The 26,947-nt window shown below is 53.4% G+C and overlaps 1 protein-coding gene across 3 annotated transcripts; it reads left to right on the forward strand.

Annotated features, from left to right (window-relative positions):
- The first annotated feature begins 1,059 nt into the window (after positions 1-1,059).
- LOC133357675 (gamma-aminobutyric acid receptor subunit alpha-6-like) lies at positions 1,060-19,579 on the forward strand. 3 transcript variants are annotated; one of them, XM_061575760.1, is made up of 10 exons: positions 1,060-1,796; positions 8,067-8,171; positions 9,089-9,216; positions 10,482-10,549; positions 10,775-10,995; positions 11,443-11,525; positions 12,227-12,370; positions 13,758-13,910; positions 15,016-15,327; positions 16,272-19,579. In XM_061575760.1, the coding sequence occupies exons 4-10, from the start codon at positions 10,490-10,492 to the stop codon at positions 16,985-16,987; spliced, it is 1,689 nt and encodes a 562-aa protein (XP_061431744.1). In that variant the 5' UTR covers positions 1,060-1,796; positions 8,067-8,171; positions 9,089-9,216; positions 10,482-10,489; the 3' UTR covers positions 16,988-19,579. The 3 variants fall into 3 exon arrangements, with proteins under 3 accessions (XP_061431744.1, XP_061431745.1, XP_061431746.1); XM_061575761.1 differs by having other exon boundaries at positions 1,060-1,456; XM_061575762.1 differs by having other exon boundaries at positions 14,954-15,327; positions 16,272-16,788.
- The last annotated feature ends 7,368 nt before the right edge of the window (positions 19,580-26,947 follow it).

Genomic DNA, 26,947 nt, shown 5'->3' on the forward strand with positions numbered 1-26,947 from the left:
CGCGCGCACACACACACACGCGCGCGCACACACACACACACGCGCACACACACACACGCGCGCATACACACACACGCGCGCGCACACACACACACGCGCGCACACACACACGCGCGCGCACACACACACACGCGCACGCACACACACGCGCGCACACACACGCGCACACACACGCGCGCGCACACACACGCGCACACCCGCACACACACGCGCACGCACACAGGCGCACACACGCACGCGTACGCACACACGCGCGCGCACACACACACACATTCGCGCGCGCGCACACACACACGCGCGCACACACACAAACGCGCGCACACACACACACTGGTGATAGGGAATTGAATGCAATTTGCATGGTTGCACAGAGAAATACACACACACACACACGTGCACACGTGCACACACTTATACACACTTATACACAGGTACAGCCCACACACTTCCAGATACAAATACAAAGATCCACCGTATAGCCTTTATCGTGATGTTGGGGCAAGTGCTACCCGGTGCTGATGTTTACTCGTGGCGCGAGATAGTCACCGGGTTTGATTTGAAACTAATTTAAGGCTGAGTCGACCTAGGCGAGGAGGCCCAGGACCCGGTTAGAATATTCGCCGTCACCGATATTGGTCGTGAGCAGGAATCGAACTCGGGTCGCCGGGTTCGTAACACACACACACCGATTCACACACACACACACACCAACACACCGACTCACACACACACACCGGATTAAACACACACCGATTATCACACACACCAACACACCGACACACACACACCGACTAACACACACATACACCGATTTACACACACACACACTGACTCTCACACACACACCGACTCTCTCACACACACACACTGACTCTCACACACACACTGACTCTCTCATATACACACACACACCGACTCTCTCTCACACACACACTGACTCTCACACACACACACACTGACTCTCACACACACACACACTGACTCTCACACACACACACACACACTGACTCTCTCACACACACACACTGACTCTCACACACACACACACCGACACACACAGTCACGCACCATCGCCAATAAGCGTCACCCACTCGCATTCGCGCTCCGAGCGCGCGGCGAAATCTGCATCAATTCAGCCCCCTCGCTGACGGCGTTCACCATAAATAGCAGCAGCAGAAGCAGCAGCAACAGCAGCATCAGCAGGAGCAGTAGCAGCAGGAGCAGCAGTAGCATCAGCAGGAGCAGCAGCAGGAGCATCATCAGCAGGAGCAACAGTAGCATCAGCAGGAGCAGTAGCATCAGCAGCATCAGCAGGAGCAACAGCAGGAGCAGCAGTAGCATCAGCAGGAGCAGCAGCAGGAGCAGCATCAGCAGGAGCAACAGTAGCATCAGCAGGAGCAGTAGCATCATCAGCATCAGCAGGAGCAACAGTAGCATCAGCAGGAGCATCAGTCCGGTAAGAGTGATTTGAATGCACACGTGTAAGGTAGCATTGGCGTCATCATCATCATCAGCAGCAGCGTCATCATCATCATCATCAGCAGCGGCATCATCATCATCAGCAGCACGCTTACGCACGCCCGGTGCGAGTCGCGAACCGTCGTCTTAGCGAGCGAGCGAGTGCGCGTGTTTTTGATCTGTGGCGAGGAGCGGTGGCGCAGCGCTTAGCGCACTGCGCAGCGAAACCCGGGGCGAGCCGAGTTCGATTCAAGCTCACGGACGGTTGCAGCGAACACCTCATCACTGGAGCGGGTCCTGGGGCTGTGCCTCCCTAGGATCGACTCAGCCTTAAACGAGTGAGTACCTAACGCGCGGTGCAAAACATCGTCAGCGCCGGGGAGATAAAGGCGGCCGGGCGTGATGTTGGCCACACCTACCGCTCTTCACAGGTGCTGCTTGCTAACGGCACTTGCCCCAACAGGCAGTTGGGGCTACCCGGGGGGTCTTTGTGTGTTGGTGTGATGCGTTAAAGACGCTGATTACGATGCTGCTGATGCTGATGATTGTGGACGTGTCGCTTTTGATAGTTTTGACACGGAGTGACGCTGCTGCTGATGATGCTGCCGCTGCTGTTGCTGATGATGCTGCTGATACCGCTGCTGCTGCTACTCATCTTGCTGTTGCTACTGCTGATGATGCTAGTTACGAAGTTGCTGCTGATGATGATCGATTTTGACGCTGATGATGATTCCGCTGCTGATGACAACGATTGCTTTATGACACCGCGACTGATGATGCTGTTGATCCTACTGCTGCTGATTACGATGATTGCTGCTGCTGATGATGATACTGACGCTGCTAATTGCGGTATCGCTGTGCTATTGTTGGCGGCCGATGGTGACACAGTCGGCCTTGCCTTGACAGACACAACCCACGCGCGCACTTATGTGAATACAAATGTGTGGTTTATATAATTATATATATACACAAGATTATATCACTCTCTCTGTGTGTGTGTGTGTCAGAGTGCATGTGGTGGTTAGCGCACCGCGCTACGAGCGTGGCGACCCGAGTTCGATTCCTGCTCACGACCAATAACTGATCCCGGGCCTCCCCCAGGTCGACTCGGCCTCAAATAAGTACCTGGTGCGGCGTGTAAACATCGCTAGCACTGGGGAGACAAATGCGGTCGGGCGTGGTGCTGGCCACCCACCCCCTCGTGTACCCGTTCCGGCCTTCATAGGTGCTCCTCGCTAACTAATTTGAGGCTGAGTTCACCTAGGGGAGGCCCAGGACCGCTTTAAATATTCGCCACTGTTATTGGTCGTGAGCGGGAATCGAATTCGGGTCGCCGGCTTTATAACGGCAGTACGCTAATCATTGCACCACCGCTCCCCACGCTATCATTACCACCACCACCAACACCACCACCACCACTACAATCACCATCACTACACCCATCGGCATCATCAATACAGCACAAGCGCCATCACCACAAGCAACATCACCACCATCGCCATCACCATCAGCACCATCACCACCACCAGCACCACCATCACCACCACCAGCAGCTGTCAGTGAGTGGTGAGTGGTCGTTAATCACGCCGTGGTCAGGGAAGGCATGATTAGTTAATTAGTTAATTAATTCATTTGAGCCTTGCAGGGATCTGCTCGAAGTCATGGGCAAGGGCGATTGATTGCTGCGCCAATCAGCACTCAACACACACAAAGATAAAGACAAAGATCCCCCGTGTAGCCTTAACAGACTGTTGGGGCAAGTGCTGTTAGCGAGCACCTCTGAAGGCCGGCACGGCGCACGAGGGGGTGGGTGGCCAGCACCACGCCCGACCGCCTTTGTCTCCCCAATCGCGATGTTTACACACCGCAGCAGGTACTCATTTGAGGCCGAGTCGACCTAGGGGAGGCCCACGACCGGTTCGTCACTGGTGTTGGCCTTTAACGGGAATCGAACTCGGGCCGCCGGGTTCGTAGCGCAGCACGCTAACCACTACGCCACCGCTCCTCCGTCTCACACACACACAGACACAGACACGTACACGCATGTAAACACGCGTGTACATCCGTACATAGACAACGCTTTCCCCGTGAGGCCTGCACACAGTTGTCGGCCACGTGCTGCAAGTGAGCAACGATGACAGCCAACACACACACACACACCACACACACACCACACACACATCACACACACATCACACACACACCACACACACACCACACACACACACCACACACACACCACACACACACACACCACACACACCACACACACCACACACATACCACACACACACCACACACACACACCACACACACACCACACACACAACACACACACACAACACACACACCACACACACCACACACACACACCACACACACACACACCACACACACACACACCACACACACACACAACACACACACACAACACACACACCACACACACACAACACACACCACACACACCACACACCACACACACATCACACACACAACACACACAACACACACACACCACACACACACACAACACACACACACCACACACACACACAACACACACACACAACACACACACACAACACACACACAACACACACACCACACAACACGATGCATTTATCATTTAATCATCAGAGCATGTGTGTTTGCATGCCCACCGTGTGTGGCTAATGCAGACTGGATTCCTTGCAAAAAGTGTCTATTTGGTGTTTGAACATCTTAACACATCCGGCTTCATTGCCAGAAAGGGTCAATACCTACTCTTATTTGTCATACTTTGATACTGGCGAAAGGGTATCCCATGATACGACACACACCTATTTACATTCCTAAGCACAGTTACAAAACAACAACAACAAAGATCCCCCGTGTAGCCTTAACAGACTGTAGGGGCAAGTGCTGTTAGCGAGCAGCGCCTATGAAGGCTACCGGCACTGTGGCACACGAGGGGGTCGGTGGCCAGCACCCACGCCCGGCCGCCTTTGTCTCCCCCAGTAGTGATATTTACGCACCACACCAGGTTACTCATTTAAGGCCGAGTCGACCTAGGGGAGGCCCAGGGACCGGTTCGGATATTCGTCACTGATGTTGGCCGTGATTGGGAATCAAACTCAATCGCCAAGATCGCAGCAGAGTGTGCTAACCATTGCTTCACCGCTCCATGCACACACGCATACACACATGTAGCATATAGCGTGATGTACTTCACACACAAGTACTATATACAATATGCATAACATATACGGAATATCATTATCAACATGAGCCATTATAAATCCACTGATGGCTACCAAAGCCATCGCAAATGCAATGATCCACACATCATCTGGGGCAATGATCGATCCATCATCTGGGGCAATGATCCACCCATCATCTGGGGCAATGATCGATCCATCATCTGGGGCAATGATCCACCCATCATCTGGGGCAATGATCCATCCATCATCTGGGGCAATGATCCACCCATCATCTGGGGCAATGATCGATCCATCATCTGGGGCAATGATCGATCCATCATCTGGGGCAATGATCCACCCATCATCTGGGGCAATGATCCATCCATCATCTGGGGCAATGATCCACCCATCATCTGGGGCAATGATCCATCCATCATCTGGGGCAATGATCCATCCATCATCTGGGGCAATGATCCACCCATCATCTGGGGCAATGATCGATCCATCATCTGGGGCAATGATCCATCCATCATCTGGGGCAATGATCCACCCATCATCTGGGGCAATGATCCACCCATCATCTGGGGCAATGATCCACCCATCATCTGGGGCAATGATCCATCCATCATCTGGGGCAATGATCCACCCATCATCTTGTGCAATGATTTACCTACCATCCGGTGCAATGATCCACCCAGCAGATGGATGAAATTATGCATTCACCATCTGGTGGATGCAATAAACAATCCATTGCTCCATCTCCTGGGGGACGTCCTCTCCGGGGGGGGGGGGGGGGAGCACCTGGGCTTGACAACCACAATGTGAAATCGTAGTCGTTTCTCTGCATCTACATCAGCAGCCGTAACCAAAATAAGATTGCCAAGTACGAATTTGCTCACAAATGCCATTATCAGACAGACACCCACACCCAGGGCGTGCACCCAGACATCATCAGTGCCGGCTCAGTGTCCTGAACGCGGCCACTACGAACCCCCTGAGAGGATAGAGAGAGACCGGGACCCCGGGCTCTCACCCAGGATCTCAGGTCAGTGGCTCTGACACGGCCATTATGAACTCAATTTTTTTTTATTTTACCAGGTAAAGCCCACGGAACCACGTAGCGCTTTTTCAGAAGCGAACTGGCTGTCACAACAATTACAGCTCAACCCAGTGGTATACCGGGTGTACATTATAGCAGACAACTATTCTTAGCTCGTTTTGATTCTAAATGTGGACGGACAAACCAGAGGACCTGCAGATAACATCCTTTGACAACGGGTAGAGCACGCAAACTTCAAATATACAGCAGTAGGCATCAGGGTCGGGATTGAACCCACGACCTCCTGTATACCAGGCGAGGTAGTCAACATCTCATAGCCACCTTGATGGTGATTAGAGAGAGAGAGAGACACGCAAACTACAAATATACAGCAGCAGGCGTCAGGGTCGGGATGAAACCCACGACCTCCTGTACACCAGGCGAGGTAGTCAACATCTCATAGCCACCGTGGTGATGATGAGAAACACGCAAACTTCAAATATACAGCAGCAGGCTTCAGGGTCGGGATTGAACCCACGACCTCCTGTATACCAGGCGAGGTAGTTAACATCTCCTAGCCACCGTGACCCCCCTTCCTTCAAGCAGAGACATCCAGGGCTTGAGCCCAATAACCCAGCAGTCTAGGGCTCAGTGTCTCTGACACAAGAATTTCGAACGTCTGATGGAGAGAGACCCCCAAGTTCAAGTTCCAGTTCATTTATTTGGTATAGCCCTGTGAGCCATTCGGCTCTTGAATCGGGTGCAACCGCAACAAACAAAAAACAAAAAAACATGAACAAGAAAAATCTTAAAGTGACTATGAGACTAAGTGCAAAGAGAAAATCCAAGAAAAGACAGCAAAATATTGCAGAAAAAACACCGTACACCAACGCTGTATGCAAAAATCCCAGTGGGATGCAAGTCAAACAACAACAACCATCTAACTCCGTACTACAACAAACAAACATGACCAAACCAAAAAACTTTTCGAAATCACCAAAATAAAGCCATGAAAGCAATGAAACAGTGATCATAGAAACTGACGGAATTTTCACAATAAACGACATAAACAATATGTACTGACAAAACCATGCAGCCATAGCTGGCTGCATGAGTCACTCCACAACAGCAGGAGCATCAGTAGGAGTATCATAATTTTTCACTGCACCTTTAAGATCAGCACACTAAATCAAAACAGACCCAGGGTTCCAGCTCAGTTGGCGATCGTCATCAGGAAAAGCTTTTCCTGATGACGATCGCTTGTGTTGCGATCGAAACGTCGTAGTTTTTTGTTATTTTCTTTGAACCTATCAACGTGACTTTACCGAAAGACCCAAAGAATAGGTGCTCGCTGATTCAGTGCGCTGCGTGCGGTTTGTGCCGCTACTGGGGTTCGATCCCGGCCCTGACGACCCCTGACTGACGACCCCTGACTGACGACCCTGACTGAGTGTTCGGAGTCTGCTCGGATGTTCTCAGGGACACTGCACCAGGTACTCATTCGAGGCTGATTAGACTCAAGTTTCAAGTTTCATGTGTTAGGTGTAGCCCTGTGAGCCATGCAGCTCTTAAGTCGGGTGCAACCGCAACAAACAAAATATGAACACAGAACACCCCGAAGCGATGACGCGCAACAGAAACATCCTGGAATAAACCAGCAAATATTCCACACAAAAAACCGCATTAAAACCCTGTTTGCAAAAATCACAATGTGGTGCAAGCCAACAACAACAGCAACCATCAGACAATTTAGATTAACTCAGGGCAAGGCTCAGAACCGCGTCAAATATTCGCCACCGATGTTGGCCGTGGGCGGGAATTCAACTCGGCTGACCGGGCTCGCAGTGCAGCGCGAACCCACCATTAGGGACGGGTTAACATCTCGCCACGGTGGCTCGGAGATGTTGACTACCTCGCCTGGTCTACAGGAGGTCGTGGGTTCGACCTCGACCCTGACGATGTCTGCTGTATATTTGCAGTTTGCGTGTCTCTCTCTCTCTCCGTGGTCGCGTGGATTTTTTTTCCGGGTCCTCCGGTTTTTCCCCTCCACATTTAGAATCGACGTCGCGCGTTTAGAGTTATTTGGCTCCTGCTATGATTGTCCACACGATAAGCCCACTTGGTTGAGCTATCATTTGTGGCCAGGTCGCTTCTAAAAAATAAGTTAATATCTCGGTGGCCTTTATCTGGTAAGATAAAAAACTAGTTTAGTTTTATTTGTGTATTTTTTAAGTGATTTGTTTACCTTTCGTGTTTGCGAGGATTGTGTCTGTCGTGGTAACTTCCTGACCCCGTGCCCCTACTGGGACATCTGTGAAACAAAGAACTTCATAGCTCATCGGATTCCTCCGCCAGCCTCAATGCTCTGATTTTGAATCTCTCTGCAGGTGATGGATGTGGCACGGCAGGCGCGGCAGAGCGGTGTCTAGCATGGCATGGCCAGCACCATGATCCACGCACGCCCCTTGATGCCTCACCTGCGTGGCGCTGTGGTAAGTGACAAAGACCCTCACCCCCCCCCCCCCACCGTGTCGCCTTCACGGACTGTAGGGGCGAGTGCCGTTAGCGAGTAGCAGCAGCACCTGTGAAGGCTACCGGCACTGTGGCACACGAGGGGGTGGGTGGCCAGCACCCCGCCCGCCGCCTTTGTCTCCCCAGTGGCGATGTTCACAACACACCGCACGAGGTACTCATTTGAGGCCGAGTCGTCCTAAGGGAGGCCCAGGACCGGTTCAGATAATCGTCACCGGTGTTGGTGGCCGAACCCGCTGGGTTCGTAGTGCAGCGCGCTGACCGCTACACCGCCACTCACCCCCCCTCCCCCGTATAACACACGCACACACAGTCACAGTCAAAGATCCGCGTATGGCCTCTAACAGACTGTTGGTGGGGCAGCACGGGGTCACGGTGAGCGAGGGGTCACGGTGGGCGTGGGGTCACGATGAGCGTGGGGTCACGATGAGGGTGGGGTCACGGTGGGCGTGGGGGTCACGGTGGGCGTGGGGTCACAGTGGGCGTGGGTCACGGTGAGCGTGGGGTCACGATGAGCGTGGGGTCACGGTGGGCGTGGGGGTCACGGTGGGCGTGGGGTCACAGTGGGCGTGGGTCACGGTGAGCGTGGGGTCATGGCAGCGCGGGGTTACGGTGGGCGTGGGGTCACGGCAGCATGGGTCACGGTGGGCGTGGGGTCACGGCAGCGTGGGGTCACGGTGGGCCTGGGGTCACAGCAGTGCGGGGTCACAGTGAGCGTGTGGTCACGGCAGCGTGGGGTCACGGTGGGCGTGTGGTCACGGCAGCGTGGGGTCACGGTGGGCGTGGGGTCACGGTGAGCGTGGGGTCACGGCAGCGTGGGGTCACGGCGAGTCTCCTTGTTCACTTTGCCGCTGTGCCCCCCCCCCCCCCCCCGCAGTTTGTGCGGAGGGGTCCAGCGTGCCGCCGGGAAAGCGAGCGAGGAGCGCATCTACCCGGAGAACATCACCAAGATTCTGGACGGGTTGCTGCAGGGATACGACAACCGCCTACGGCCGGGGTTCGGAGGTGACCGGGGGCGGCACAGACAGTAGGGGGGGAGGGGGGTCCCAGGTGGAACGCGAAGGGAGACGGAGCGGGAAATGAGAAGCGAAGAAAGGGTGGGCAGAGCGCGTCCCCTTTTGGGCGGTGGTTCTCAACACGCAGGAGGTTTCCGCGACCAACATGACTCAGAGTCAAGGGTTTTTGGGTTAGATCGCGTAAGTATAAATGTTGTCGTAACCCTCCACCACCCGACCCGAAGTAGCCAATTAGTAAGGGATTTGTCACGTGAACAAAACGCCAACGAGTTACTGCTTCAGCCCACCGGTGTGTTGGAGAGTAAATCCACAACATTTACAATTTTTAAATCCTTTATATTAAGTTCGCTTGCTTGCTTAGGACCGTGCAAATATTTCGGTCGTGTTTTAACCCACTTCCCGTGATCCAATCGAGCTGACATTTTCCACACTTTTAATGTTCGTGAAATTTCTTTTCCAAAATTTTACACTTTTTAGGACAAAAAGATTATATTTAATTACCAATTGCTTAATGGTGCAATGCAATCATCTGACCCATAGCTGGCAGCCATCTCAAGCCAGAGGACGAGAGGACTCTAGCCGCCACGCAGATAAAAGATTTATAGTGAAAAACTTTGTTTTTACGGGTTAGACTTATTAGTAGTATACGACGTTCCGCTGGTAATTACATCCGGCATTATCGGGCGATAGTGAAGCCCTCCACCTCTTAAATAGAGCAGCAGCAGCAGCATGACGTCATCACTGAATAAGTAACTAAATGGCGTCTTGCTCACGTGACAAATCCCTGACTAGTGGGCCGTGTCTAACCCAAACAGAGTGGCTCTTCACCTTCACCGCAGCCTTTGGTCCTCAATAAGTAAACACACAAAAATCACAACGCCAATAGACACACACACACACAGGGACTGATGGAACAGCGTAGTCGTACTCACGTGCCCGTGCATCATTTGCGTCTTCGGTGATTTATCTTCTCAACAAATCTGCCCACCATTGTCGTTGTGCCGAAGATTCGACACAGCCACGCGCAGCAGCAGCAGCAGCCGTCGCCCCCTGCTGGGCAGCCAACTGAACTACGTCACGTGAACACGTGGCAGCCTCTCGCGACCAATAGCATCCATCATACAGGCGGGGGGGGGGGTAGATATATAAATGTGTCGTTAAACCCGCCGCCACCCGACCCCCCTGGCTCTGTCCGGGACCCCGAGTGGACCCTCCTTCCCTCCCTCCCCACCTGCCTCTGATGTCTCCTCACAGGCCCCGTCATGGAGGTCAAGACCGACATCTACGTGACGAGCTTCGGGCCGGTGTCCGACGTTAAAATGGTAACGAGGCAGCCTCGAGCAGGCCTCATTGCGCTCGCCGGCAACACAGAGTCATCATCATCCAAATCATCATCATCATCCTCATCATAGTCATCATCATCCTCCTCATCAATCATCCTCATCATTATCATCATTATCATCATCATCATCCTCATCATCCTCATCATCATCCTCCTTATCATCATCATCGATCGCTCGTCCCCTTCTCTCTGGTGTGCGCTTCAGGACTACACCATGGACGTGTTCTTCCGACAAACGTGGGTGGACGAGCGGCTGGAGTTCAAGGGCCCCATCGAGATCCTGCGGCTCAACAACCTCATGGTCAACCGCATCTGGACGCCCGACACGTACTTCCGCAACGGCAAGACGTCCATCGCACACAACATGACGGCCCCCAACAAGTTGCTGCGCATCATGCAGAACGGAACGATCCTCTACACCATGCGGTGAGCCGGCCGGCAGGCGGGCCGGGTAAGGCCGGGGATGGTCGGGCGGTTGGACGGACAGACGAACGGACGGACTGTCATATGGACAGACGAACGGACGGACAGACGAAGGGACGGACTGTCAGATGGACAGACGAGCCGATCGACGAACGGTCGGACGGTCCGACTGTCAGACGGACGGACGCACAGACGGTGGGATGGACGGCCGATCCTCCATTCATTCCCCATCCTTTGCCCCCATCTCCCAGTCTTTCTCTTCCCATTTCCGTTCCTCACTCTTTCTCGCCACCGTGGTGAGATGTTAACTACCTCGCCTGGTCTACAGGAGGTCGTAGATTCGAACCGGACCCTGACGCCTGCTGCTGTATATTTGGAGTTTGCGTGTCCCTCTTGTCTCCCCGTGGTCACGTGGATTTTTCTCCGGGTCCTCCGTTTTTTCTCTCCCAGGCTGACGATCAACGCCGAGTGCCCGATGCGCCTCATGGACTTCCCCATGGACGGACACGCCTGCCCGCTCAAGTTCGGAAGCTGTGAGTCCCCTGCGAGCATGAATCGGCGACAACGGTCTGTGATCGCGACGACGATCGGCGAGATCGCGAAGATGGTGGCACCAGCAGCGCTCGTGCCTCAAGTCAAGAAGGGTCTGGGTTCAATACCTGACTGTGTCGAGTGTGTATGTTCTTCCCCCCTATTCTGCAGAGAGTGTGAGCGTGGTGCAGGCCACCCACCCACCCACCCCCTTGTGTGCCGTGCCAGCCTTCGTAGGTGCTCGCTAACAGCACTACCTCGCCTGGTCTACAGGAGGTCGTGGGTTCGATCCCGACCCAGACGCCTGCTGCTGCTGTATATTTGGAGTTTGCGTGTCTCTCTCTCCCCGTGGTCGCGTGGATTTTTCTCCGGGTCCTTCGGTTTTTCCCTGCACATTTAGAATTAACCTCACAGCGTCATGATGAAAAAGAGCTACACAGTCACTCAGTGGGCCTTACCTACCACTCCTACCGCCACTACTACGACCACTACTACCGCTACTACTACCACTACTACTACCATTACTACTACCACTACTACCGCTACTACTACCACTACTACTACCACTACTACCACTACTACTACCACTACTACTACCGCTCCTACCGCCACTGCTACCGCCACTCCTACCGCCACCACTACGACCACCCGGTGTCACAGTGAGTTTACGTTGAGGGCGATTGGTGCGGCGTGGTGCCCGCAGACGCCTACCCCGACAGCGAGGTGCTCTACAGCTGGACCAAGGGCGCCAACAAGTCGGTGGAGATCCCTCTCGAGTCGTCCAGCCTGCTGCAGTACGACCTGGAGAGACACACGGCCGCCAGCGAGCTCATCAAGACCAACACGGGTACCGCCACCACCACCACCACAACCACCAACGTCATCAACACGGTTACCGCCACCACCACCACCACAACCACCAACATCATCAACACGGTTACCGCCACCACCACCACAACTACCAACACAACCACCAACATCATCAACACAGTTACCGCCACCACCACAACTACCAACATCATCAACACGGTTACCGCCACCACCACCACAACCACCAACACAACCACCAACATCATCAACACGGGTACCGCCACCACCACCACAACCACCAACATCATCAACACGGGTACCGCCACCACCACAACCACCAACATCATCAACACGGTTACCGCCACCACCACCACAACTACCAACACAACCACCAACATCATCAACACAGTTACCGCCACCACCACAACTACCAACATCATCAACACGGTTACCGCCACCACCACCACAACCACCAACACAACCACCAACATCATCAACACGGGTACCGCCACCACCACCACAACCACCAACATCATCAACACGGGTACCGCCACCACCACAACCACCAACATCATCAACACGGGTACCGCCACCACCACAACCACCAACATCATCAACACGGTTACCGCCACCACCACCACAACCACCAACACAACCACCAACATCATCAACACGGGTACCGCCACCACCACCACAACCACCAACATCATCAACACGGTTACCGCCACCACCACCACAACCACCAACACAACCACCAACATCATCAACACGGTTACCGCCACCACCACCACAACCACCAACATCAACACGGTTACCGCCACCACCACCACAACCACCAACATCATCAACACGGTTACCGCCACCACCACCACAACTACCAACACAACCACCAACATCATCAACACGGTTACCGCCACCACCACCACAACTACCAACACAACCACCGATATGGCCACCGCCACCAACACCACCAACACAACTACCAAAATAACAAAAAACTAAGACGTTCCATGGGTGTAGCCCAAGGGTCATGCCCCTTTTTTAAAACAGCCGGCCTCAGCAACTTTCCCGCTCTTTTTTTTTCTCCTGATGACGACCGCTTGTGTTGCGATCGTAACGTCGTTTTTTGTTATTTTCTTGTAACCTATCTACGTGACTTTACCGAAAGACCCAATAATATAATTGCTTTTATTGTTCTTGCGATTTAGTCTTTTAACAATGTTTTATTTTACCTGTACAGCACTTTGAATTGCATCTTTTGCACGAAATAGTTCTATAGAAATAAAGACTTGATTGATTGATCGTGTGACGAACGCGTGACGATCACGTGACGGCGGTGTGATGACCACGTGATGGCCATGTGACGATCACGTGACGATGGCGTGACGGTCGCGTGACGGCCGCGTGACCGCACCTCCCCGCAGGCGACTACGTGGTGATGACCGTGTACTTCCACCTCAAGCGCAAGATGGGCTACTTCATGATCCAGACGTACATCCCGTGCATCCTGACCGTCATCCTCTCGCAGGTCTCCTTCTGGATCAACAAGGAATCGGTGCCGGCCCGGACCGTGTTCGGTACGCTGAGCCGGCTCGCGGGCCGCACGGCACCATCGTCACCTTCGTCACCGTAGCTCAGTCGCTTTAGCCGGGCGGTGGTGGTGGTAGCGGTGGTCGTGGCGGTTGTGGTGGCAGAGGTGGTAGTGGTGGCTTTGGTGGTGGTGGTGGCAGCGGTGGTTGTAGCGGTGATGGTGGCGGCGGTGGTGGCGGCGGTGGCGGTGGTGGTGGCTGTTGTGGTGGCAGTGGTGGTGGTGGTGGTGGTGGCGGTAATGGTGGCGGTGGCGATGGCGGCTGTGCCGGTGGTGGTGGTGGTGGTGGTGGCGTTGAGGGTGGTGGTGGCGGCGGTGGTGATGGCGGCGGTGGCGGTAGTGGCGGTGGTGGCGGTGGTGGCGGTGGTGGTGGCGGCGGTGGCGGTGGTGATGGCGGCGATGGCGGTAGTGGTGGTGGTGGTGGCGGTGGTGGCGGTGGTGGTGGCGGCGGTGGCGGTGGTGATGGCGGCAGTGGTGGTGGTGGCGGCGGTGGTGGTGGTGGCTACGCCATACAGCAGCGGTGAGGGCTGTGGATCACCGCACGCACACAGAGCGAGAGCGAGGTGTCGTGCAAAACTCCCACCTCGTGGGTGGTCGTCGGGGAAGAAGCCGTACCGGGCTCTGCCAGGAGAAGGCGGCATAGCATTCATGTGGACTCGGTTGTTATGTTTGTCCTGTTTGTTGTCTTGACGTTCCGACCTGCCCCTACTGGACATTTGTGAAAAAGAGCATCACAGCTCATCGGATTTCTCCAGTGTAAATACATATTTTGATAGGTCTGTGTGGGAATAGAGCGTTTCCCCCTCGCACACGTGGGCTTTTTTCTCCGGGTGCTCCGTTTTACTCCCATTGGCCAATCGCACCTTGATATGCAGAGGATTGCAGAGCTTGGGCAATTGTTGGGTGGTTGGGCGGACGAGCGAGCGAGCGAGCGACTATTTAGGCAGTAGCCGTAGATGAGCGACGTGAAGGTGGCTCCTCGTTCGCCCGTGACGACGACGACGACGACGGTGTCGTCGGCGCGACCGCCAGGTATCACGACGGTGCTTACCATGACGACGCAGAGCATCAGCGCGCGCGGCTCGCTGCCCAAGGTCTCCTACGCCACCGCCATGGACTGGTTCATCGCCGTGTGCTTCGCCTTCGTCTTCTCGGCGCTCGTCGAGTTCGCCGCCGTCAACTACTTCACCAACGTGCACGCCGAGCGCGCCACCAAGAGGGCGGCGAGGATGGCCGCTGCCGTCGCCATCGCCGCCGCGATGGCGGCGCGGAGGAACGCGGCGCTCAGAGCGGCGGCGGCAGCGGCGGCGGAGAGTCGCCCCGAGCCGTCGCCGGAGCCGGACGTGGCCCGGGAGCGGAGACCTCCGCCGGCGCTGGCCGCCTGCCCCCGCAACGAGGTGCTCTCGGTACGCCGCCCCCCCCCCCCACAAGAGAGGCACCACGGCGAGAGGGACGCCACGGTGGCTCGGAGATGTTGACTACCTCGCCTGGTATGCGGGAGGTTCGATCCAGACCCAGACGATGCCTGCTGCTGGATATTTGGAGTTTGCGTGTCTCTCTCTCCCCGTGGTCGCGTGGAGTTTTCTCCGGGTCCTCCGGTTTCCCCCTCCCCACCCCACATTAAGAACCAACATCATGCGTTTACAGACGCGACTTCTTTGGCTGCTACGCATTTCCACGTGATACGCCACTACGTTGAGCTGTCGTTTGTGGCAGCCAGTCGCTTCTGAAAAAGAGCTACAGAGCTCAGCGGGGCCTTTGCAGGTAAAATTCTCGTTTAGTTGTGTGATCCGGCTGCGCCACCGCCACACAGAATCCGCTTCTCGCTCGCGTCGAGAGAGAGAGAGGGGGGGGGAGGGGACGACTCGGAGGCGCCAGGAGGAGAAACCCACAGACAGGTGGCAGCAGCGGCACCAACGATTGCCCGAGTTCTGCGATCCTCTGTACACTCAGCGGTTAGCGGCCAATTAATTAGTGCCATTCCCAACATGCAAGTGGCTTAACTCCATCCTCCTTCCTGCACACTACGCGTCCCACCCATCACTGCACACTCGACCCATCTCGCACAACAACAATTAAAGAAAATAAAAACCCCACAGTGTAACCGGTATTGGCCAAACATCGCAATGCTGAAAATGTTACTCAATTGGGATCGCACACACATAGCAACAACAGCGACAACAGCAGCAGCAATGTCTTTCCCAGACCCTCCTGAACACGAGCGAGGCTTTTCTGGGTAAACAAACGAGCGAGCTAAATGACGATCTCGTGATTAACTCTTCTGCCTTGCCCATCCTCCCTCACTGCCCTCCCCCTCCCCTCCACCCCCAACAAACTTCGCACACGACAGAGCCCCGACCAGAACTGCACGCTGAAGAAGCGGATGAACGTAGCCACTCAGTACCGGGAGGAGGCCTCGAGCCCCCGCCTGTACCGCGGCACCGAAGCGGCGGCGACGAGCCGGGCCCCAGCGCCGCCCTCGCCCAGCCAGGCCCCGTGCCTCAAGGCCTTCTCCTTGCTGCCACCACCGCCACCACCGCAGCAGCAACAACAACAACCACCGCAGCAGCAACAACAAACGCCGGCACCGCCACCGCCACCGCCGCTGCCCATCGACGGGACGAGCAAAATCGACAAATACGCACGGATACTGTTCCCCGTGTCGTTTGCGGTGTTCAACATGGTCTACTGGGTCGTCTATCTGTCCAAGGACACGATGGAGAAGATCGAGCTGTGAGGGTCGCCGCGTTCGCCGTCCGTCGCCCGCTCCAATCGTCGTCACGGTCGAGCCGCGAGTCATCGGCTGCTGGACGAGGCGGCGGTTGTTGGCGTGGAGTGGCCTGGAGCTCGGGCGCCATGAATTCCCTCCACTGTTCCCAATTGTGCACCCGCCCACTGTTCCTAGCACCAGGGCCCCCATACCTGCCCATAGGCCCCCACACCTGCTCGTGGGCCTCACACCTGCCCATAGGCCCCCATACCTGCCCGTGGGCCTCCACTCTGCCCGTGGGCCCCCACTCCGGCCCGTGGCCCCCGGTGCAGTCACACCGCCTGCACACCTGGTAGCTGCCTCGATGGGCCCTGTGATTGATATCTTTGTTTCTTTGTTGGCAGTTTTTGAAATGTCACCGATATTGATATTGGCAAGAATATCAATATTGACATCGGTTAACAATATGGCCACAGTGCCGAGATGTTAACTACCTCGCCTGCCCACGTGGATTTTTCTCCGGGTCCTCCGGTTCCCCCCCCCACCGCCACATTTATAATCGCATATCACCACGCGTTTGTATAGTTATGTGGTTGCTGCTATAAATTTCCACACGATGATGATGATGAGAAGGCCACTTTGTTGAGTTATCATTGGCGATGGCCAGGTCTCTTCTGAAAAACATGAGCTATGTAGTGCCTCGACGGGGCCTTACCTGGTAAAAATAAAATAGCTTTGATAGTTCAACTCATCGCACTGCTGTGCAGCATCAGCAGCATCACCCCCTCCACCTACTACAGAAACCAGGACGGAACCCTCTTGAAAAAAACGGGGGGGAAGGGGCCCTTGAGACTGGCTGAGGCTTTCCGTGGGCAAGTGACTGTACATCATCTTTTATATTCACCCTGTAAATAATGCACCTTGCAGACTACGCTCATCGTGCTGGTAAAAGAATGGTGCTTGACGGCGGTGGGTGGCAAGGAAGAAGGGCGCAGGTTTTGATCAGATGATCACACAGTGGCCTAACCCAAAAGTCAACTTTGAATCACAACGGCTGATTGTTTTGCTCAGTCTAATGTACGTGAAGATATTACAATCTTTTGATTTAAAGCTTTCGTGACTGCAGGGATTCATATTCTTGGTTCTCTCGGTAAAGTCACGTGGAAGGGAAACAATAAAATAATAAAAATATAAAAAAATAAAATTCTCACGACGTTTCGACTGCAACACAAGCAATCATCATCAGGTGTGAAAAACTTTTTTATTATTTTATTGTTTCCCTTCTACGTGACTTTACCGAGAGAACCAAGGATATTAAAATCGTACGTGGAATATTGTACTGTGCTCACTCCCGCTGCGGGATGCTTATGTTTATGTATATTTCGGCAAACGTACAAAACGGAATCCACAACAGATGAACATTCGCTTGTTTGCTTTAGCGCCGTGACGTGCACCAGCGGTGGCGCATTTGCCGCAGAGGGTTCCGCGGTGCGGCAACCTGCCGGCCGTCCTGGTTAATACTGCAGCGTGGGATTAAGCACGAGATGCCACGCGGTGCCGTGTGCTTCTCAGCGTGACGGCATTCCAATGCGGGGCCGGCGTCACGCTTCAGTGCCCCAAGGGATCGCACCGCAAATTCACCCGGCAGAATGATTAGCCCGCTTGCAGGCCAGATGCTGCATACAGCCAGCTGCCACCAGGGTGTCCCACTGGGCTGTATACAGCTTTGTGCCGCACAGAGACAGCTGCCACCAGGGTGTCCCACTGGGCTGTGTACAGCTTTGTGCCGCACAGAGACAGCTGTCACCAGGGTGTCCCACTGGGCTGTATACACTTTGTGCCACACAGAGACAGCTGTCACCAGAGTGCCCCACTGGGCTGTATACACCTTTGTGCCACACAGAGACAGCTGTCACCAGGGTGTCCCACTGGGCTGTATACAGCTTTGTGCCGCACAGGGACAGCTGCCACCAGAGTGTCCCACTGGGCTGTATACAGCTGTGTGCCGCACAGAGACAGCTGCCACCAGGGTGTCCCACTGGGCTGTATACAGCTGTGTGCCGCACAGAGACAGCTGCCACCAGGGTGTCCCACTGGGCTGTATACAGCTGTGTGCCGCACAGAGACAGCTGCCACCAGGGTGTCCCACTGGGCTGTATACAGCTTTGTGCCACAGAGACAGCTGCTAGCGAGGGTGGGATGCTCCCACTTGATCAGACTGCAGCAGAAGTGTATTGAAGTGGTTGAGATGGGACGGGATGCGTGGAAGGCGCTCCCGAGTTTCTGGCGCAACGCGAGTCGGCCCCGTGCATGTTGGACGTGCCTGTAAGTTGAACTTCTCTCACGCTGTATGTAGCCAACCGTGCCAATCGGAGGTGCGTTGGGAAGGAATGCAAACTAAACACAAAAAAAGCACAGAGGTTTTTTGGGTTAGATCGCGTGAATATATAAATGTGTCGTTAAACCCGCCACCACCCGACACAGCCAACTAGTAAGGGTTCGTGTCACGTACACGGAACGTGCCAATTCGTCACTAGCACCCGTGTGTATTGTAGTGTATAGTGTAGTATACTAGTACAGCACACCGGTGTGTTGGAGAGCCAAGCCACAACATTTACAATCCGAGTACGACGTTTCACCAGTAATTACAACCAGCTTCTTCACCGCTGCGGCGACCTAACCCCAAAGAGAGAAAGTAGATGATGATAATAATAATAACGACGTTGGCGGTGAAAGGCGACCTGCGCATGTTAAAGTTTTGCAGTCGGCGCTCATCACCGAACGATGGGAAGGTCGTCTCTGTACCGCTGTGAAGGCCACCCTCAGTGTGAATTTCTCTGGGACGCTTCCCTTATGAATTTCGTACCGCACTTCCGAGTTGATTTTGAATTGAAATGTACTTTCTTATTGTTTACAATCTACAGGGTTTAATAAAACTCACGCAATGACGATGCTCATGATGCTGCTGCTGCTACCACGTGCTCACTACCGATACTTAGCTTCCACGGTCGAAGCCACGATGGCTGTCTCAGAAGCTTGGAGTTGGTGTCTCATCAGCGGTCAGGCTCGCTTGAACCAATCATTTTTAACTCTCGTCGAGAGCGAGAGAGATTACTAAAACTAAACATGACACCACCTAAACTAAAACTATTAAAAACATCTTATTTTACCAGGTAAGTCCCACTGAGCTATATAACGATTTTTCAGAAGCGACCTGGTCACAAATGACAGCTCAACGAAGTGGCTTATCACGTGGAAATGTATAGCAGCCAAATACTCTAAACGCACTGTGATGTTGATTCTAAGTGTGGAGGGAAAACCCCGGGGGGAAATCCACGCGACCACAAGGCGAGAGACACGCAAACTCCAAATATACAGCAGTGTCAGTGTCGGGATATAACTCACGACCTCCTTATACCAGGCGAGGTAGTTAACATCTCCTAGCCACCGTGATGATGATGATAGAGACACGCAAACTCCAAATATGCAGCAGGCGTCAGGGTCGGGGTCGAACCCACGACTTCCTGCACATCAGGCGAGGTAGTTAACATCTCCTAGCCACCGTTATGATGATGATGAGAGAGAGAGACACGCATACTCCAAATATACAGCAGGTGTCAGTGTCGGGATCGAACCCACGACCTCCTGTATAGCAGGCGAGGTAGTTAACATCTCATAGCCACCGTGATGATGATGAGAGAGAGAAACACGCAAACTCCAAATATACAGCAGGTGTCAGTGTCGGGATCGAACCCACGACCTCCTGCACACCAGGCGAGGTAGTTAACATCTCCTAGCCACCGTGATGATGATGATAGAGACACGCAAACTCCAAATATGCAGCAGGCGTCAGGGTCGGGGTCGAACCCACGACTTCCTGCACATCAGGCGAGGTAGTTAACATCTCCTAGCCACCGTGATGATGATGATGATGAGAGAGAGAGACACGCATACTCCAAATATACAGCAGGTGTCAGTGTCGGGATCGAACCCACGACCTCCTGTATAGCAGGCGAGGTAGTTAACATCTCCTAGCCACCGTGATGATGATGAGAGAGAGAGACACGCAAACTCCAAATATACAGCAGGTGTCAGTGTCGGGATCGAACCCACGACCTCCTGTATACCAGGCGAGGTAGTTAACATCTCTTAGCCACCGTGATGATGATGATGAGAGAGAGAGACACGCAAACTCCAAATATACAGCAGGTGTCAGTGTCGGGATCGACCCATGACCTCCTGTACACCAGGCGAGGTAGTTAACATCTCCTAGCCACCGTGACGCCTCAGAGGCGCTAGGAGGACGATCAAGTCGAGGGGCGTCACGTGGAAGGGGCGTCACGTGGGAGGGGCAAGTGGCGATGGTGGCACACCACGAAGGGGTCTGGGGAGGCGCCGTTGTTCAGCGACCCGCAGCGGATTGGCCAATTCCATCTCCCTGCTGCTTCTGCTGCTGCCGCCTCTGTCCCACCCAGTGAAGCTGGGACATGCTATGATCCTCGCCTGGCATACCGGAGGTCATGGGGTCAATCCCGACCACGTTGCACTGCCAGGTCCAGGTCCCGCTGAGCGGTGTAGCTCGTCTCTTCAGAAGCGGCCCAGCCATCGCAATTGATGGCTCAAAGAAGTGGCTTGTCAGCACGTGTACATTCACAAAAGCCAAATACTAATACGCGCAGTTTAACACGTAAGGCTTGGTTCTTTCGGTAAAGTCACGTAGAAGGGAAATAATAAAATAATAAAAATAAAACATAATCATTTCCCTTCTACGTGACTTTACCGATAGAACCAATAATATGAATCCCTGCAGTCACGAAAGCTTTAAATCGAAACGTAGGCTTTCGTGACCAATATTATTCATAATAAAGGTTTTTGAGTTAGATCGCGTAAGTGTAAATGTGTTCATCTTCTTGGTTCTTTCGGTAAAGTCACGTAGAATGGAAATAATAAAAAAATAATACAAAATAAAACATAATAAAATAATTCTCACGACGTTTCGGCCTGTCAAGAAGACAGAGTCTGAATGACACGCCCCAGGCTTGGAGCGTCTATTTAAGCTGGGATGGAGGGGGAAGAGCGCCTTGACAAAATAATTTGCACATCAAGAGGAATTTAGCATATTTATGGATAGCATTAGAAGAAGTTACAGTAGCAGAGGTTAGTGTAAATGCGTTTGGTATTACCTTAGAGTCGCGGCATCTCTTCAGAAAGGTGAGAGACTCGATTAGCTGAGCCTTCTTATCCCGGAGTTTGTTGAAGGATCTTAAATAGATGGCAATTCCAAAACTAGCCGACCATTGTCTACATAACACGTATTTCTTATGGAGAGGTGACTTCTTTAAACAAAAGAAAGGAGCAGAAATGAGCTCTCCTTTGTCTCCTGCTATTGCGAATCTGTACATGGAAGACTTTGAAGCAAGAGTACATTAAAACCATCTTTTTGGTTTAGATATGTAGATGACACTTTGGTTGTCTGGCCACTTAATGAATTTCTAAATCATCTCAATTCGCAAAACCCGCCCATCCAGTTCACCATGGAAATGGAGGTGGCTAACACACTCCCATTCCTGGATATGTTGCTTGGACGCGGCCTAAATGGTAAAATAACAGACAGCGTTTACCGAAAGGGAACGCACACTGATGCCTATCTGAATGCAGATTTGCATCATCAAGACACTCATACATCGGGCTAAAACAGTGTGAGATGGTGAACGTCTGAGGATAGAGATTAAACATGTTAAAGAATGGCGACAATCATGCTCAAATTAACAGAGCATTGAATGCCAAACTAAGATCGAACAGCAATACTGCTGAAAGCGATCAGGTTATTAAAACAATTAAGATACCATATTTTGCGGGAGTAATTGACAAATTAGCTCGCGTTTTGGAAAAACTACAAATCAGAGTAAATTTGACACGGTACACAAATAAAAAAAAATGTGTATCTTGTACTAAAGATGAATTGCCTAAGTTATCAACAGAAGGTGTGTTTCGGATTATTTGCTTTAGTGCCAGATGCTATATTGGACAGCCGGGACGTAACATTAGCGTAAGACTAAAACAACAGCAAATACATCATAAATACTCTCAAACGCAGCTGTCGGCAGTTGAAAAACAAGCTTGCCAACAAGGAAACTCATTTGATGTTGATAACGCTGAAGTGTCGTGTCAAACTAATTATTACTGGCCGAGACTAATTCGAGAATCCATTGAAATTGAGAGAAACACAAATATTTTCCACCGCTCTTACAGCTACAGCCTTAGTGCGGCCTCGAAGCGTCTTATTAAGTAATATATCTTACAACTGCATTACTTAAAGAGGAAACACATGCTAACTAACTTATTACTAATATATTATACAATTACAATACCCCCCCCCCTCTCCTCCGCCTCTGATCTCTGCTGCACTATTTAAGACCGGACGCAGGTGGAGGGCTTCACTATTCTGGCAAATCGCCCGATGATGCTGGATGTAATAACCAGCGAAACGCATTCAAATTGTAAATGTTGTAGATTTGCTTTCCAAACACACCGGTGGGCTGAAGTAGTGAACTTTTTGCGCGTTATTTACGTGACGACCTTAACTGGCTGTGTAGGGTGGTGGAGGGTTACGAAACATTTATACTTTTGCGATCGAAGCCAAAAAGCTTTATGATAACGAATAAATGCACGTGGATTCTACATGTGGCGGGGGAAACCGGAGGACCCGGAGAAAAATCCACGGGGAGAGAGAGACACGCAAACTCCAAGTATACAGCAGCAGGCGTCAGGGTCGGGATCGAACCCACGCGCTCCTGTGTACCAGGCGAGGTAGTCAACATCTCCGAGCCACAGTGGCAACAGGCGTAGCCCTCCAATTGCATTGCTCCTGAAAGCTCAAAATAATTCAATCTGAAACGATGATCAAAAAGACAAAGACCCCCCGTATAGCCTGTAACAGACTGTAGGGGCAAGTGCTGTTAGCGAGCACCTATGAGGGCCAGAACGGCACACGAGGGGGCGGGTGACCAACACCACGCCCGGCAGCCTTTGTCTCCCCAGTGGCGATGCTGACACACCGCTACACCAGGTACTCATTTGAGGCTGAGTCGACCTAGGGGAAGGCCCAGGATCGGTTCAGATCATCGTCACTGGCGGTGTTGGCCGTGAGCGGGAATTGAACTCGGGTCGCCAGGTTTGTAGCGCAGCGTAGCGCTAACCACTACACTACTGCTCCCCACAATAATCGCACACAGACACACACAAACAGACACACACACAGACACACACACAGACACACAGACACACACGTGGCCTTTAGTGAGACCCCTGGTGACCTTTAGTGAAGCCCCTGGTGGCCTTTAGTGAAGCCCCTGGTGGCCTTTAGTGAGACCCCTGGTGACCTTTAGTGAGACCCCTGGTGACCTTTAGTGAGACCCCTGGTGGCCTTTAGTGAGACCCCTGGTGGCCTTTAGTGAAGCCCCTGGTGGCCTTTAGTGAGACCCCTGGTGGCCTTTAGTGAGACCCCTGGTGGCCTTTAGTGAGACCCCTGGTGGCCTTTAGTGAGGCCCCTGGTGGCCTTTAGTGAGACCCCTGGTGGCCTTTAGTGAGACCCCTGGTGGCCTTTAGTGAGACCCCTGGTGGCCTTTAGTGAGACCCCTGGTGGCCTTTAGTGAGACCCCTGGTGGCCTTTAGTGAGGCCCCTGGTGACCTTTAGTGAGACCCCTGGTGGCCTTTAGTGAGACCCCTGGTGACCTTTAGTGAGACCCCTGGTGGCCTTTAGTGAGGCCCCTGGTGACCTTTAGTGAGACCCCTGGTGACCTTTAGTGAGACCCCTGGTGGCCTTTAGTGAGACCCCTGGTGGCCTTTAGTGAGACCCCTGGTGACCTTTAGTGAGGCCCCTGGTGACCTTTAGTGAGACCCCTGGTGACCTTTAGTGAGGCCCCTGGTGACCTTTAGTGAGACCCCTGGTGGCCTTTAGTGAGACCCCTGGTGGCCTTTAGTGAGGCCCCTGGTGACCTTTAGTGAGACCCCTGGTGACCTTTAGTGAGACCCCTGGTGGCCTTTAGTGCGGCCCCTGGTGACCTTTAGTGAGACCCCTGGTGACCTTTAGTGAGACCCCTGGTGGCCTTTAGTGAGGCCCCTGGTGACCTTTAGTGAGACCCCTGGTGGCCTTTAGTGAGACCCCTGGTGGCCTTTAGTGAGGCCCCTGGTGGCCTTTAGTGAGACCCCTGGTGACCTTTAGTGAGACCCCTGGTGGCCTTTAGTGAGGCCCCTGGTGGCCTTTAGTGAGACCCCTGGTGACCTTTAGTGAGACCCCTGGTGACCTTTAGTGAGACCCCTGGTGGCCTTTAGTGAGGCCCCTGGTGACCTTTAGTGAGACCCCTGGTGGCCTTTAGTGAGACCCCTGGTGACCTTTAGTGAGACCCCTGGTGGCCTTTAGTGCGGCCCCTGGTGACCTTTAGTGAGACCCCTGGTGGCCTTTAGTGAGACCCCTGGTGGCCTTTAGTGAGGCCCCTGGTGGCCTTTAGTGCGGCCCCTTGTGACCTTTAGTGAGACCCCTGGTGGCCTTTAGTGAGGCCCCTGGTGGCCTTTAGTGAGGCCCCTGGTGGCCTTTAGTGCGGCCCCTGGTGACCTTTAGTGAGACCCCTGGTGGCCTTTAGTGAGGCCCCTGGTGACCTTTAGTGAGACCCCTGGTGACCTTTAGTGAGACCCCTGGTGACCTTTAGTGAGACCCCTGGTGACCTTTAGTGAGGCCCCTGGTGACCTTTAGTGAGACCCCTGGTGACCTTTAGTGAGGCCCCTGGTGGCCTTTAGTGAGGCCCCTGGTGGCCTTTAGTGAGGCCCCTGGTGACCTTTAGTGAGACCCCTGGTGACCTTTAGTGAGGCCCCTGGTGACCTTTAGTGAGACCCCTGGTGACCTTTAGTGAGGCCCCTGGTGGCCTTTAGTGAGACCCCTGGTGGCCTTTAGTGAGGCCCCTGGTGACCTTTAGTGAGACCCCTGGTGGCCTTTAGTGAGACCCCTGGTGGCCTTTAGTGAGACCCCTGGTGACCTTTAGTGAGGCCCCTGGTGACCTTTAGTGAGGCCCCTGGTGACCTTTAGTGAGATCCCTGGTGGCCTTTAGTGAGACCCCTGGTGGCCTTTTGTGGAATCCCTGGTGACCTTTAGTGAGGCCCCTGGTGGCCTTTAGTGAGATCCCTGGTGGCCTTTTGTGAGATCCCTGGTGACCTTTAGTGAGACCCCTGGTGGCCTTTTGTGAGACCCCTGGTGACCTTTAGTGAGGCCCCTGGTGACCTTTAGTGAGGCCCCTGGTGACCTTTAGTGAGATCCCTGGTGGCCTTTAGTGAGACCCCTGGTGACCTTTAGTGAGATCCCTGGTGACCTTTAGTGAGGCCCCTGGTGGCCTTTTGTGAGATCCCTGGTGGCCTTTAGTGAGACCCCTGGTGACCTTTAGTGAGACCCCTGGTGACCTTTAGTGAGGCCCCTGGTGGCCTTTAGTGAGACCCCTGGTGACCTTTAGTGCGGCCCCTCCTCATCATCATCATCATCAACACCTCCCCATCATCATCACCATCATCGTGCTGCTGTCAAACCCCCAATGGTTTCAAATGTGTGGCGTCCCTCGTACCGACGACGTCTTCCCGGTGCAAAGTGGTCGCGCCTCTCTGGGAATTAGCGAAGGGCGCTGGGGTCCCAGTTGGACACGACATTACATCGTGACACACAACTCGCCATAGCCACGAGCGTCGGTGTGGAGAATGTAAATAGTGGAAGAGATACGCTGACGACGCGACACTGTTGAAACCAGCAAGGTGGTGTTGTGGTGGTGGGTCAAGCACGTTGTGTGTAAGGGGCCGTCCATAAATGACGTCACGCGATTTTGGACGATTTTTGACCCCCCCCCCCTCGTCACACGGCGTCACAAAAAGTCAGACCCCCCCTCAAATATGACGTCACAAAGCTCTGCCCCCCCCCCCAAATAAAACATGCTTCAAATCGCTTTAAACTATTGTCATTGTAGTGCGTATTTAATGTGGCGCTGCACTCTGATGTTGTAGGAGAAAACATTTATTAAAAAGTCTATTTAATTAAGTAGAACGTGTTGTCTATATTTATTTAAAGTTGCGCATTTTGATGTGAAGTCCCATTTCTAAAACCTCCCCCGCCTCGTCACACATCGTCACAAATATCTGACCCCCCCCCCCCCAGGTGCGTGACGTCATTTATGGACGGCCCCTAATGAGTGATCAGACCACCTCGCGCCTTGTCACACACCAACAGCAACTTGGATACTCGCAAAACTCTCTCTTCTCTCTCGGGTCTGCTGCCTATAATC

This window comes from Lethenteron reissneri, chromosome 59 (assembly GCF_015708825.2).
Source record: "Lethenteron reissneri isolate LAM-NWPU_2019-01 chromosome 59, ASM1570882v1, whole genome shotgun sequence".
NCBI lineage: Eukaryota > Metazoa > Chordata > Hyperoartia > Petromyzontiformes > Petromyzontidae > Lethenteron > Lethenteron reissneri.